General features: G+C 39.8%; 1 protein-coding gene and 2 long non-coding RNA genes across 3 annotated transcripts in view; 2 read left to right on the forward strand and 1 right to left on the reverse strand.

Annotated features, from left to right (window-relative positions):
• The first annotated feature begins 251 nt into the window (after positions 1–251).
• Positions 252–6,485, forward strand: LOC140949920 (uncharacterized). Its single transcript, XR_012167133.1, has 3 exons — positions 252–491; positions 3,280–3,524; positions 6,303–6,485. It is a non-coding gene; the product is annotated as an uncharacterized lncRNA (long non-coding RNA).
• Positions 6,486–9,290: 2,805 nt separating this feature from the next.
• Positions 9,291–11,419, forward strand: LOC140949921 (uncharacterized). The gene is made up of 3 exons (XR_012167134.1): positions 9,291–9,476; positions 10,184–10,444; positions 11,229–11,419. It is a non-coding gene; the product is annotated as an uncharacterized lncRNA (long non-coding RNA).
• A 182-nt stretch (positions 11,420–11,601) lies between these two features.
• The window catches only part of LOC140949919 (DNA polymerase delta subunit 3-like), a 13,868-nt gene continuing 10,469 nt past the window's right edge, over positions 11,602–15,000 (reverse strand). Inside the window, exons 12-19 of the mRNA XM_073399075.1 lie at positions 14,795–14,819; positions 14,665–14,713; positions 14,306–14,343; positions 14,142–14,188; positions 13,504–13,544; positions 12,901–12,978; positions 12,550–12,741; positions 11,602–11,922 (exon numbers count right to left, since the gene is read on the reverse strand). Of these exons, the coding sequence (XP_073255176.1) occupies positions 11,729–11,922; positions 12,550–12,741; positions 12,901–12,978; positions 13,504–13,544; positions 14,142–14,188; positions 14,306–14,343; positions 14,665–14,713; positions 14,795–14,819 (664 nt within the window). The 3' untranslated portion in view covers positions 11,602–11,728. The remainder of the gene's footprint in view (positions 11,923–12,549; positions 12,742–12,900; positions 12,979–13,503; positions 13,545–14,141; positions 14,189–14,305; positions 14,344–14,664; positions 14,714–14,794; positions 14,820–15,000) is intronic.

A 15,000-nucleotide genomic window follows, 5' to 3' on the forward strand; every position in this document is an offset into this window, starting at 1 on the left:
GAACGATTTGGTGGATTTCCTTACAAGAAGAAAGCGAGAAAACTGTTCCTAAATTTCTCACTCGCCATAAACCTCTCATGCGAACAGTTTGCCTAAAGCTTTTTTGATGATATATAATATCAATTGAATACACCCTTGAGCGATATTATTCCTAAACGGTCTGTCTCCCTTTTTACCCCGGCCACTCAGTCATGTATTTATACATACAATATCAGACAATATCGGAAAAATCCAGAACTGCCGGGGCATATTTGCATTCCAAATGACTGTCAACTGAATGCACAGTTAAGCGATGATCATTACAAACACCCCCCTATCGTCGCAGTTTACGCCTTTCACGTCCACGTACTTAATGATGAATTTGTATAAGGCCTTAAGATTTTTGCCAGTCTGTGGTTCTTCAGAACTGAGGTAAGAAACTCCTGGTTCGATTGGAATCCTCACGGAAATTCACCACCAACATAAGCAAGTCTGTGTTTGATTTGTAGAAGGTTAGTGAAAGATCAACTTGTTTAGCCATGCGGAAGAGCCTCTTTCACTTCACACGGACAAATATATTGATAGGGAGAATACAGTCGAACCTACAATGGCCACCTTGGGGACAGAAGAAAGTGAGTTGCCGTTATGGGGAGGTAGAGCTTTCCTTTAAATAAGTACAACATCGGGTTATTGAGCTAACTTGACGCTTACTGCATCCCATAATGTTAATCCAATCATAAATAGACATACAGTATTTACTTTAATTCTGCAAGTATCGATTTGGCTAAATAAAAAACTGATCTGAGTTTTGAATTCATCAATGATTATGCCCGATACACCTGTTGAACGGACGTGTGAATGTATCAATCTGTATCAAGGAGCAACGGTTTTACCTGTTCTTTGCTCTCTGTATAAAGCTGCTACAAGCGACGAGTAAGAGTCGACAGGCGGGCGACGATAGGACATGGCAGTCCATAGCGTACAACCCTTTTTGGTTAACATAAGCCTGAAGCGCTCGTATGCTCTGTCAAATCTCTGCGAACTCCGTGACTATCTGACATTGAACAAGAGACTTAAGCATAAGTGTTTTTTTTTTTAACTAACCACCTTAAGTTATAAGAGCAATTCTGATATTGTCTTCAGCAGTGCGTTCAGCTTTGCGCTTTGAGTTTAGGCACGACGAACCCAGCTGGGGTTGCTTCGCTGACAAGTATTTTAAAACTTCCAAGGTATCTTCTGAGGAAAATATGTTGGTTACTACGAAAGAGACTAGAGGAGTGGAGGAAAACAATACGAGGTCTAGCCTGAGAAAACATCCGTTTCGTCCCCAGCGGCGAAGAGCGAGGAGAAACGGATGTTTTCACAGGCTATACGAGGTCTAAAGAAGTTTTGTTGTCAACACGAAAATGATTATTATTTGGTTTGGTTTAAGGATAAGCAACAATATATTTCTTTTTTTAACACAGCAGTGAGAAAACTAATCTATAGTTTTTTTGTACTTTCAGGATTTTCAGTGACTGACTAGCTCAGTTTAATAGTTCCAGTTCAAGACAACTCACCACAGATGGGAATATCTTCATGAGTTGTTACTGCTGTCGTAAAAAAAGCTGTATCTGGATAACTTACTTGCTTTCATCAATAAACGAGGGTTTATTTGACCAGCTTCACAGTCTTTTCTTACACACACAACAAACATAATTACCCTTATACGAAATAAGGCCTGTGCTATTACGCCACACCTGGTGACTGTTCGGCGAGCTTGCACGAAGAGATTTTGTGGCCTGACTTCGTGCGGTTGAATGCGATCCATCAGTAACAACTCAGAGATCGCATACAACGGCCCCAAAAGCTCACCAATACCGGACAACTAACACTAGGAAAATGACGTTAAAAAACAAAAAGCCACAAACCATTATGTACTTAGCGTTTTTGTATGTTCCCCTAAGTAACAAGAAAATGACACGGGACGTTCTTAGGAGTGGGTGTTTGGTTCCAAACAATACTGAGAGAAAAGTGCGTCTTAACGAACTTGAATGTAGTGAAAGTTTGGTCAATTCATTTCGGGATTCGAAATGCAGTTCCGATAATGGTAGCATAGTAATCTGTCTTGTGGCCTGACTTCGTGCGATCCATCAGTAACAGCTCAGAGATCGTATACAGCTTTAAGAAGTCAGAGGCCTCAAAAGCTCACTAATGCCGGACAACTAACACTCGGAAAATGATGTTAAAAAACAAAAAGCCACAAATCATTTATAGGTATTTAGTGTTTTTGTATGTTCTCCTAAGTAACAAAAAAATAACACTAGACGTTTTTAGGACTGGGTGTTAGGTTCCAAACAATACTAAGAGAAAAATCAGTCTGCAGGATATTTTTTTCTTAAATCAAGCATACCCCTGATCGGCCCCTAATTAGGAATGCGCCAGTCTGAGAGGGCTTTGCCTTCCAAGAAGATAAACAAAGCAGTTGGACACCGTACTAATTGAACACCAACAAAGGTAACTCTGTGTTTGATTCAGTGTACTGTAGCATGCAGTTGAGGGTCATTACTCTTGAAAAGGAAGAGTCACCTTCCCGTACCGCCGGATATTTACATTCTAAATAGGACAGTTGCAAGATGACGTCATTTTACCACAACTACCAGAATCCTTGAGTTTGTTGTTTCCTTGTGCAAATTAAGGCTATTGTTCTTTAATCCTCAGAGGCATTGACAAATTTAAATAACAAAGAAAAACCGACATGAATTCTGGCAGTTGTAGTCAAATATCGTCATCGTCAATTGTTCTATTACAGTAGACTGAATGCACCCTTAAGGGATGATCATTACAAACACCGCCCTCTTGTCTCAATTTACGCCTGTCACGTCCACGTACTCAATAATAAATTTGTAAAAGGCCTTAAGATTTTTGCCAGTCCGTGGTTCTTCAGAACTGAGATAAGGAACTCCTGGTTCCATTGGAATCCTCACGCAAATTTATCGCCAACATAAGTAAGTCTGTGTTTGATTTGTAGCAGTCAGTCAAATTTCGTGACCATTCCCTACTTTTTCATCAGTCGCCGAAAAAACTGGCTGTTGTTGAAAGGTTATTTTGGCTGTTTGGGACACGTTTCAGTGGCCGTTGCCGTTGTAGAGAGGTTTAAGAAAGAGTTACTGTATTTACTGGCCGCCGAGACAAAAAAACTGGCTGTCGTAGAGGGGTGGCCGTTAGTGGAGGTTCGACGACTGCAATTGATGTCGACTTTTATGGTGAATCTCAATTTAAATTTGAACTATATGCCATGTCCTTTTATTTGCTTATTAGGTACTGTTTTCCTGCACAATTTTAGAGCTGTACTGATGATGGGTCCGAAATTCTCTGTCTTTATTTCTGTTCTCTGCCTTTATGGTGTTATGGTCTCCCAGGCTCGGCTGGGGGCGGCACCTCCTACTGGTATGCACGACATAAAAAAGGCGCCAAAGTACCGACGATCCATTGAGAACATACTACCGCCGGGAGCTAGTGGCAGGAAGTTTCGTGAGAACGATGTCAATATTGCTGACTGAGAAGTGAGGTAAGTATAGCCTCATGTTGCGATAACACTGGCTCCCTAAATTACAGTCACAAAAATCTTTTCCTACATGAGGCATCCCGCCCTCAACAAACCCAGCTCAACTGTATTTTCTTTAATTCAGCAACTATTGTTTTGGCTAAATAAAGAATTGAACTGAGTTTTGAATTCATCAATGATTATGCCCGACACACCTGTGGACCCGAAGTGTGCGTGTATCGATCTATATCAAGGAGCAAGTTTAACCTGTTCTTCGCTCTAAGCTTCAATAAGCGACGAGGAAGAATTGACATGCGACGAAAGGAAAGCAGATAGGAGTCTATCGCGTATTAATACCTTTTTGTTTAACATAAGCCTGTTCTGAAATGCTAGTATGCTCTGTCAAATCTCTACCAACTCCGTGACCAACTCACATTGAATAAGAGACTTAACAATACGTGTTTTTTTTTATCTAACCACCTTATAAGAGCAATATTTCTGATCAATCACGCAGTGAATGAATCAAATTGTCTTCAGCGCTCACACGCACGTAAGTGCGTTCAGCTTCGCCGCTTTGAGTTAGAGCACGACACACCCAACGGGGCTGGCGTCTCTGACATGATGTATTTTAAAACTTGCAAGGTATCTTCTGAGAAAACTTGGTTGGTTATTAATAAAGCGACAAGATGTGCTTGGAGTCGAATTAAAAGAAAGTCACTTGTACCTTATATATTTAGCGTGCATTTAAATTAGTTTTAGTGTATACATGAATGATGTAATCAGTAGCTGTTCTATGTATTTGCAGGGCAAGTGGCTGCGGGCACACCAGAAATGCTGTCAATATCTACATAACTAGATGTAGCTTAGATGTTATTACTGTCGTAAAAACGTGTATCTGGAATCAATAAAGGCGGGTTTAAAATAATCAGTTTCAAGATCATTCCATGTCATTCAGTCTGCAGAAATTTCCATGTTGATGTTGTTAGGATGTAAGTTATTCTTGTTGTGGCATATATCAATAAACAGGGATCAACCCCTCTGAGGAATTTGCTTTGTGAGCATTCAGATTTGAAGTCACACGGGTGACCATAATACTCCTTTAAACAACCAAGCCCAGAAGAGTACATTTATATTATCTGCTGAAGCAATTTTATAGTTAAGGAATAATAATCTGATAAACTATGAACCAAAATGCTTCATGTTTGGGTTTAAAAAATGCCCACATAAGTACAAGTATAATGTATATTTCTTACAATCAATTCATTAAGACTTTTTGAAGAAACTTGTCAGCGAGGATTGTTTCACTCCTTTGCCTTTCATGTCACTGTGCGTCTTCTTAGCGCCGGTTTTCTTGATCGGTGATGGCTTTTTCTCGTAAGACACGGGTGGTTTGATAATTATTTGGGGTTCATCATCACTCGCATCTGTGGACTCACTTTCCCAAACTTTCTCAGTTACTTTAAGAAAAAAAACAATGACCTCAAGATCCAACAACGGCGAAATCCACGCGAACGTCAAAAGAGAAATAGGTTTAGATTGGCAAAACAACAACTTTGCACGTGCATCACGCTTTTCAGTAAAAAACGATGTGAAAGTGCCTCATTTCACTAAGAATTCAGTTCCGGAAGAATTCGCCTATACTTGACAAAGTAAGTTAGTTAGAATAATCGCCAAGTCACCACTTTCACATAGACCATAATGGACCTTGTTTACCCCCCCCCCCCCCCCCCACACAAATTTTGCATATCCGTTTTGCATACTGTTTTCCCGCACAATTTTAGAGCTGAACTGATCATGGGTCCGAAATTCTCTGTCTTGATTTTTGTTCTTTGCTTCTATGGTGTTATGGTCTCCCAGGCTCGGCGGCCGCCTCAACAGGGTTCGCACGACATTAAAAAGTCGCCAAAGTACCGACGATCCATTGAGAATATACCACCGCCGGGAGCTAGTGGCAGGAAGTTTCGTGAGAACGATGGCAAGATTGGTGAGAAGTGAGGTAAGTACAGCCTCATGGTGCCATAACACTGGCTTCATAAATTACAGGTACAAAAATCTTTTCCTACATGAGGCATCTCGCCCTCAACAAACCCAGCTCAACTGTATTTACTTAAATTCAGCAACTATTGTTTTGGCTAAATAACTGACTGAACTGAGTTTTGAATTCATCAATGATTTAAGTGCCCGACACACCTGTGGACCGGAAGTGTGCCTGTATCGATCTATATTAAGGAGCAAGTTTCACCTGTTCTTTGCTCTAAGCTTCAATAAGCGACGAGGAAGAATTGACATGCGACGAAAGAAAAGCAGATAGGAGTCCATCGCGTTTTACCTTTTTGTTTAACATAAACCTGTTCTGAAGTGCTCGTATGCTCTGTCAATCACACTCCGTGACCATCTCACACTGAACAAGAGACTTAACGATAAGCGTTTTTTCTGATTTAACCACCTTATAAGAGCAGAGTTATAAGAGCGAAGATATTTCTGATCAATCACGCAGTGAATGAATCAAATTGTCTTCAGTGCTCACTCACACGTTACGTAAGTGCGTTCAGCTTTGCCGCTTTGAGTTTGAGCACGACACACCCAACGGGGCTTGCGTCTCTGACATGATGTATTTTAAAACTTGCAAGGTATCTTCTGAGGAAACTTTGTTGTTTACTACAAGAAAGCGACTAGATGTGCTTGGAGTCGAACTGAAAGATAATCACCTGTACCTTATATATATTCAGCATGCAATTAAATTAGTTTTAGTACATACATGAATGATGTAATCAGTAGCTGTTCTATGTATTTGCAGGGCTTCAAGTGGCTGAAGGCACACTAGAAAGGCTGTCAAGATATCTTAACACTTATAGGAATATCTTCATAAGTAATTGTTATTACTGTCGTAAAAACATGCAATAGGTGTATCTGGATAACTTACAAGTTTAAATCAAGAATTTAAAATAACCAGTTTCAAGATCATTCCATGTCATTCAGTCCCTAGAAATTTCCATGTTGATGTTGTTAGGATGTAAGTTATTCTTGTTGTGGCATATATCAATAAACAGGGATCAATACCTTTCAGGAATTTGCTTTGTAAGCGTTCAGATTTGAAGTCACACGGGTTAGATCATACTCCTTTAAACAACCAAGCCCAGAAGCGGAGTTCATTTAAATTATCTGCTGAGTAATTTTATAGTCAAGGAATAATAATCTGGTAAACTATGAACCAAAAAAAGCAAAAATGCTTCATGTCTGGGTTCAAAACATGCCCACATAAGTACAAGTATAATGTATATTTTTTACAATCAATTCTTTACGACTTTTTGAAGAAACTTGTCAGCGAGGATTGTTTCACTTCTTTGCTTTTCATGTCAGTGTGCGTCTTCTTAGAACCAGTTTTCTTGACCGGTGATGGCCGTTTCTCGCGAGACACGGGTGGTTTGATAATTATTTGGGGTTCATCATCACTCGCATCTGTGGACTCACTTTCCCAAACTTTCTCAGTTACTGTTAGAAAAAAAGATCCAACAACGGCGACGGCCACGCGAACGTCAAAAGAGAAATAGGTTTAGATTGGCAAAACAACAACTTTGCACGTGCATCACGCTTTTTAGTACAATACGATGTGAAAGTGCCTAATTTCACTAGGAATTCAACTCCAGAAGACTTCGCCTATACTTGACAAAGTGAGTTAGTTGGAATAATCGCGAATTCACCACTTTCACATAGACCATAATGCACCTTGTTTACCCCCCCAAATTTTGCACATCCGTTGTTTTCAATTTCTCCTAAGTATTACAGTCGTCCCAAGAGAAATCCAATACGATGGTTATGCAAAATTGTGGGGGATAAACAAGGTGCATTATGGTCTATGCGAAAATGGTGAATTCACTTTTACGTGACGTTTCGCCGACGTCACTGTCCTCGGAAAAATGTTAGTCAACAGTCTACCAAAACAGTCGTCTAGTCAAGTCGACACAGGACACCTACTCACGTAACCTTCACCGTTCATGAGGGTTTTGGATTTCATCACTTTTTTTCGCTTCCGTGCGGGCCTAGGTTTGCTGTTCCTGCCGCTGTTAAGGTAATATTATTTTATAAATTATTAGCTTTCACATGCAGGTTCAAAATTCATTACGATCCTGATTATTTTTCTCGGCAGTCTCTGCATAATAGAAGGTCTTTAAAACCCCAAATTTTGCATTTAATCACTGAAACTATTAGGGTGGAATGGACTGATAGACTGGCTGCATCGAGTAAAAAGGAATGGACAGCAATAGAAAAAGGAAAAGAGAGGATGGGAGTCCATCGTGTGTTGTTAATATATTTGTGATTACACCAATATGTAAAACGTTTGAAAGTATGAGATTTCCGTCAATCAAACGATACCGAATCAGCGGTGCCGGTACCTTTTATGGGGACGAGACTTTCAAAACAGGGCTTCACATTCTCGACGAATATGTTGGGTAACCTGTCAGCCAAGAAAAACAAAATCACATACAACACTGAATAAAGATGTAAATATTTAACTACCTTCATTGGAGTGACACAAAACGAACACTGACGAAGTGATTTATTCTGATATGGTTTACATGTCAACAGGGGCTGATAAAAGCTCCTATTTTGAATTCAACCATGAGATAATTTATTTGAACTACTTCCAGTGACGATAATGGTAGTATAGCAATCTGTCTTGTGAGGTGTTAGTATGTCCTATATAGAATCTTTTCGCTCGCGGACAAACGGCATCATGAAAAAGACTATGTAGTGAGTGAGTTTAAAATCTGGTTTGCCAACAAGCTTCTGGTTAATCTTGTGGTCTCTATCGAATTTCAATGCCGCGCTTACGAGCGGTGCTTCTCTGACAATTGGAGGTCTAAAGAAATTTTGTTGTCAACAAGAAAATGTTTCTTATTTGATTTGGTTTATATATATTAAGGATGAGCAACAATAAATTTCTTTTTTTTAACACAGCAGTGAGAAAACTAATCTAGAGTTTGTTTGTACTTTCAGAATTTTCAGTGACTGACTAGCTCAGTTTATTTGTTCCAGTTCAAGCCGGACAACTCACCATAGATGGGAACATCTTCATGAGTTGTTACTGCTGTCGTAAAAAAAGCTGTATCTGGATAACTCGCTTGCTTTAATCAATAAATGAGGGCTTAAATTGACCAGTTTCACAGTCTTTTCTTACACACACAAAACCCGTCGGCAAAATTACCCTTATAAGAGATAAGACCTGGTCACTGTTCGGCGGGCCTGCACGAAGAGCTTTTGTGATCGCATACAACTGCAAGAAGTCACAGACCCCATAAGCTCGCCATTTCCGGACAACTAACACTCAGACGGAAATGAAGTCAAAAAAAAAAAGAAGCCAAAAACCATTTATAGGTATTTAGTGTTTTTGTATGTTCTTCAAAGTAACAAGAAAATAACACTACACGTTTTTAGGACTGGGTGTAATCAGTCTGCAGGATATTTTTTTTTCTAAAATCACGCATAGCTCCCCCCCCCACCCTTTTAAAAGTCAAATGGTCGGCCCCTAATTAGGAATGCGCCCTTCTGAGGTGGCTTTGCATTCCAAGAAGATAAACAGTTCACTTGGACACCGTACTAGTTGAACACCAACAAAGGTAACTTTGTGTTTGATTCAGTGTACTGTAGCATGCAGTTGAGGGTCATTACTCTTGAAAGGGAAGAGTCACCTTTCTATAGACTATTTCGGAATGATTAAGTACTGGCATATTTGCATTCCAAATTACTGTCAACTGAATGCACCCTCAAGTGATGATCATTTCAAACACCCCCCTCTTGTGTCAATTTACGCCTGTCACGTCCACGTACTCAGTAATAAATTTGTAAAAGGCCTTAAGATTTTTGCCAGTCTGTGGTTCTTCAGAACTGAGATAAGGAACTCCTGGTTCGATTGGAATCCTCTCGGCAATTCATCACCAACATAACTAAGTCAGTGTTTGATTTGTAGCAGGTTAGTGAAGGATCAACTTGTTTAGCCATGCGGGAAAGCCTCTTTCCTTTCACACGGATACTATGTTTGATAGGGAGAATACAGTCCAACCTCTCTACAACGGGCATCTTGAGGACAGAGAAAAGTGGCCACTGTTGAGAGCTGGCCGTTATGGGGAATTAGGGCTTTCTTGTGACAAATTCCTTTTAGAGAGTACAGCTAAGTTCATGCTTACTGCATCCCATAATGTTAATCCAGTCATAAATAATATACAGAGAGATAAGATGCACAAAAAACTTGAATGTTTTAAATCAAAATATTAACGCGACAAAACGAACAAGTATCGTAGTCAATTTATGCCTACTGTAGCAGTATAAATGGAAAACAATCAAAATACGATGCCGCGATTAGTCATCAACGCGCCTTACGGATCAAATTTCGTGACCATTCCTTACTTTTGGGACACGTTCCAGTGGCCGTTGCCGTTGTAGAGAGGTTTAAGAAAGAGTTAATGTATTTACTGGCCGCGAGACAAAAAAACTGGCTGTTGTAGAGAGGTGGCCGTTAGGGGAGGTTCGACGACTGCAATTGATGTCGACTTTTATGGTGAGGGTTAGGGTTAGGTTTAGGTTAGGTTTAGGTTTAGGTTAGGTTTAGGGTTAACCCTAAGCCTGGTGAATCTTAATTTAAGTTTGAACTATATGCCATGTCTTTTATTTGCTTATTAGGTACTGTTTTCCTGCAACATTTAAGAGCTGAACTGATGATGGGTCCGAAATTCTCTGTCTTTATTTTCGTTCTTTGCCTTTATGCTCTTATGGTATCCCAAGCTCAACCGCCGCGTAGACCGCCGGTACCTAGTGGTTTGCATGACATAAAAAAGTCGCCAAAGTACCGACGATCCATTGAGAATCTACAGTTCCTAACACCAAATAAAGCTCACGGAAGGAAGTTTCGTGAGAACGATGTCAAGATTGGTGAGAAGTGAGGTAAGTATAGCCTCAAGTTCCGATAACACTGGTTTCATAAATTACAGTTACAAAAATCTTTTCCTGCCTGAGGCATCCCGCCTTCAACAAACCCATCTCAACTGTATTTACTTTAATTCTGTAAGTATCGATTTAGCTAAATAAAGAACTGATCTGAGTTTTGAATTCATCAATGATTATGCCCGATACACCTGTGGACCGAAAGTGTGCCTGTATCAATCTGTATCAAGGAGCAAGTTTCACCTGTTCTTCCCTCTAAGCTTCAATAAGCGACGAGGAAGAATTGACAGGCGACGAAAGGAAAGGAGATAGGAGTCCATCGCGTAATACCTTTTTGTTTAACATAAGCCTGTTCTGAAATGCTAGTATGCTCTGTCAAATCTCTACCAACTCCGTGACCAACTCACATTGAACAAGAGACTTAACAATAAGTGTTTTTTTTTTTTATCTAACCACCTTATAAGAGCAATATTTCTGATCAATCACGCAGTGAATGAATCAAATTGTCTTCAGCGCTCACACACACCCACGTAAGTGGGTTCACCTTTGTCGCTTTGAGTTTAAGCACGATACACCCAGCTGGGGTTGCTTCTCTGATATGTATTTTAAAACTTGCAAGGTATCCTCTGAGGAAACTTTGTTGGTTACCAAGAAAGCGACAAGATGTGCTTGGAGCCGAACTGCAAGATAATCACTTGTACCTTATATATATTCAGCATGCAATTAAATTAGTTTTAGTACATACATGAATGATGTAATCAGTAGCTGTTCTATGTATTTGCAGGGCTTCAAGTGGCTGAAGGTACACTAGAAAGGCTGTCAAGATATCTTAACACTTATAGGAATATCTACATAAGTAATTGTTATTACTGTCGTAAAAACATGCAATAGGTGTATCTGGATAACTTACAAGTTTAAATCAAGGATTTAAAATAGCCAGTTTCAAGATCATTCCATGTCATTCAGTCCCTAGAAATTTCCATGTTGATGTTGTTAGGATGTAAGTTGTTCTTGTTGTGGCATATATCAATAAACAGAGGTCAATCCCTTTCAGGAATTTGCTTTGTAAGCGTTCAGATTTGAAGTCACACGGGTTAGATCATACTCCTTTAAACAACCAAGCCCAGAAGCGGAGTTCATTTAAATTATCTGCTGAGTAATTTTATAGTCAAGGAATAATAATCTGGTGAACCATGAACCAAAAAAGCAAAAATGCTTCATGTTTGGGTTCAAAAAATGCCCACATAAGCACAAGTATAATGTATATTTTTTACAATCAATTCATTAAGACTTTTTGAAGAAACTTGTCAGCGAGGATTGTTTCACTCCTTTGCCTTTCATGTCACTGTGCGTCTTCTTAGCGCCGGTTTTCTTGACCGGTGATGGCCGTTTCTCGTAAGACACGGGTGGTTTGATAATTATTTGGGGTTCATCATCACTCGCATCTGTAGACTCACTTTCCCAAACTTTCTCAGTCACTGTAAGAAAAAAAAATAGAGAACCTTAAGATCCAACGACGGTGACGGCCACGCGAACGTCAAAAGAGAAATAGGTTTAGATTGGCAAAACAACAGCTTTGCACGTGCGTCACGCTTTTTAGTACAATACGATGTGAAAGTGCCTAATTTCACTAAGAATTCAACTCCAGAAGAATTCGCCTATACTTGAAAAAGTAAGTTAGGGCCTGTTTACATGGAGGTGGGGGACCCCAGATAGGTGAGGTAACATGCGGCAGGTCACCCCATCTATCATGTAAACATGATCAAATTAAAATGAGGGATTAAATAGACAGGTGGGTTACCCCACCTAAGCGGGTTCCCTCGCCTTCTTGGGGTCCCCCACCTCCATGTAAACAGGCCCTTAGTTGGAATAATCGCGAGGAAGATTGAAGCAGCGCGAATTCATTTTTAACTGCAGTTGTTCCTTTCGTAAACGGTCGCTGCCATTTTTAAGACACTTGGAAAATTTTTGACCTCTTATTTAGAGGATTTCTATTGAAAACGAACCTGGACCTTCCGTATCCTAATCTCTCTCCCTTACCACAAAAATATTAGTCCACAGTTTACAAAAAGAGTCGTCTAGTCAAGTCGGCACAGGACACCTACCCATATAACCTTCATCGTTCATGAAGGTTTTGGATTTCATCACTTTTTTTCGCTTCCGTGCGGGCCTACTCGCGTCTTTCTCTACGGTTTGTTGTTGCTGCTGTTGAGGTAATGGGCTTTCACTTTTAGTAGATTCTTGGTCTGGAGAAACCTCTTTACTTGCTTCCGCATTTGTCACTTTCTCCTCTTTTTCTAGATAAACAAATTCATAACAAAGTAAACACTGGATGTTTTATTTTTACTGATCTGTGAATACATTGTAAGTAAAAATAAAAACATCATTGAGCTAGCCTCAGGCCAGCATTGGCCAAGTACTGGGCCAATGCAAACGTAATGCAATAACCAACTTACCATCTTCACTGCTACCTTCCTTGGGAAGTTCTTTCATTCGCTTTCTTCTTTTTCTTGGCTTCTCTTCTGTTTCTTCATCTAAAGTGGAAGTAAAACGTGTCTTTAGAGATAATTTATGTTCCAATTTTCTGTGCTAATCTCAGGACACTTGGCCATTGTACCACTGACTTACAAACACTATATTCTAACCTGCTTTTAGCAAGTTCAAGTTCAAGTTTATTAAAACCACTTTGGATACATGCCGTAATAAATCCTTGCCCACAAAGTGGCCTGAGAAAACAGCCAAAATTTCGCCACGCCATCACTGGTTTCCCTGCAAAATGTCAAATTTTCAACCACTCAGCAGCACAGCAGCCAATCAGATCTGAGTGGTGACGAGTCATCAGTATGCAATTTGTTTGCTCGTTTCTCAGACGTCATTTCGCAGGGAAACCTGTGGTGATGTTGCAAAATGTCAGCAGTTTTCTCAGCATAACCTGCTTTTTATAGACATCTCTCCTAAGAAGAGACTTGTTGAAGTCTTAGCAGGTATCTGCTTACAGGAGGACTGAGTTTAATAAATTATCTATATTATCAATATTAATCAAATAATGATTTCATTACCTGACTCAGCTATAACAGCTTTCTTTTTTCTTGCTTTATTGCTATGAAAAGAAACAGCAAATTTAATCACTTACTGTAAGAACTCCTGGATGTAAGACCCCCGGGTGAAGGCCGATCACAGCAATGCTCCGTCACGCGTATTAAATTTGTTTAGTAAAACTCCTTTCATGAAACTAACATCCCATAAAAAATTAATCATAAATAATAAATAACAACATAGAGGTAGTACATCCACTAGCCTGTGTACAGACGTCCCTCCACCCTCAGAAAAAATCGGGAGAAGGGGGAAGGGGGGGACGTCTGTAGACAGGCTACACATCCACTTAGTGGTTCTTCATCTAGCTGATTCCTGGTCGAATTGGAATTTGGAAATGTTAATTTTGAGAAGACGGGAAAACGCAGTACCTAGAGAAAAATGTCTAAGAGCAAAGGAGAGAACCAACAACAAACTCAACCTACACGAAGCGTCCATGCCAGGATTTGAATGCGGTCCACATTGGTGGGAGGTGTGAGCTCTCACCACTGTGCATAGCTCTGGGATGTACTCAGGTTTTCTTTCTTTGCAAATAAAAAGACCAAAATCTATGCCGGCACTTTACTCTTCTCAAGACTGCAATAAACAGTCATATAAATCTTACCTTTTCAAAGGATCGGTCTTTTCTTCCTCCTGCTCTTTCTTCTGAACCTGTTTCATAAAAAATGGCACAAATGCAGTTATGACATTTTAGGATGCAACTGAACAAAACAAACTGTGGAATACATACATGTAGGCAAGGGTAATAAAATCAACTTCCTTCATTACCTTTTTCTTGGCTTCCTTTGAATCTCCATTTTCTGAAACTGTAGGCATTAACACGAGTAGTCAGAAGCATAATACATTTCAGCAGACCAGGGAGGGAGGGAAAAAAAGGCAGCAGGAGGTACATGATGTTTTACAGACACTTCTGATATCCTCAAAAGCCAGGGTGACTTGACCCTTGTCTTCCCACCCCACCCCTGTACAAAGGACATTTCCAGGGAATGAGGGTAGAAGCTTGCAGGAGGCACAAGTACATGTCACTTTACAGACATTTTGGAAATCCTCAACAGTGACTGGACGCTTATCTTCCCATCCTCTTGTTGCCTGCAAATATTGAATAGCAACATTATGTTGTCACTAACCTTTAGTGTTAGCCTTGACAGCTTTAGAAATCTTTGGTGGTAATGGTTCCTGTAAAACAAAAAGCAGCAAATGCTCAAGGTGAAATTCAAAAGGTACACTGAAATAAAAATAAGTTCATCATGTCCCTACCTCCTCATCATCAGACGACATTTCCCTACAAATGAAAGAAAAAAGAAATTAAAAAATTTCTCACAAAAACATGAATGTGAATTTCACGTATAAAGATTCTTGCTCACAGAAGCCTGACAAAGATAAATCCATACCCTCCTCCCCTAGATGTTTTTCCTCTCCAAAAAATTCATAAAACTGATAAAAATGTTGCATTTAGCAATAAT

This window comes from Porites lutea, chromosome 10, assembly GCF_958299795.1.
Source record: "Porites lutea chromosome 10, jaPorLute2.1, whole genome shotgun sequence".
Lineage (NCBI taxonomy): Eukaryota > Metazoa > Cnidaria > Anthozoa > Scleractinia > Poritidae > Porites > Porites lutea.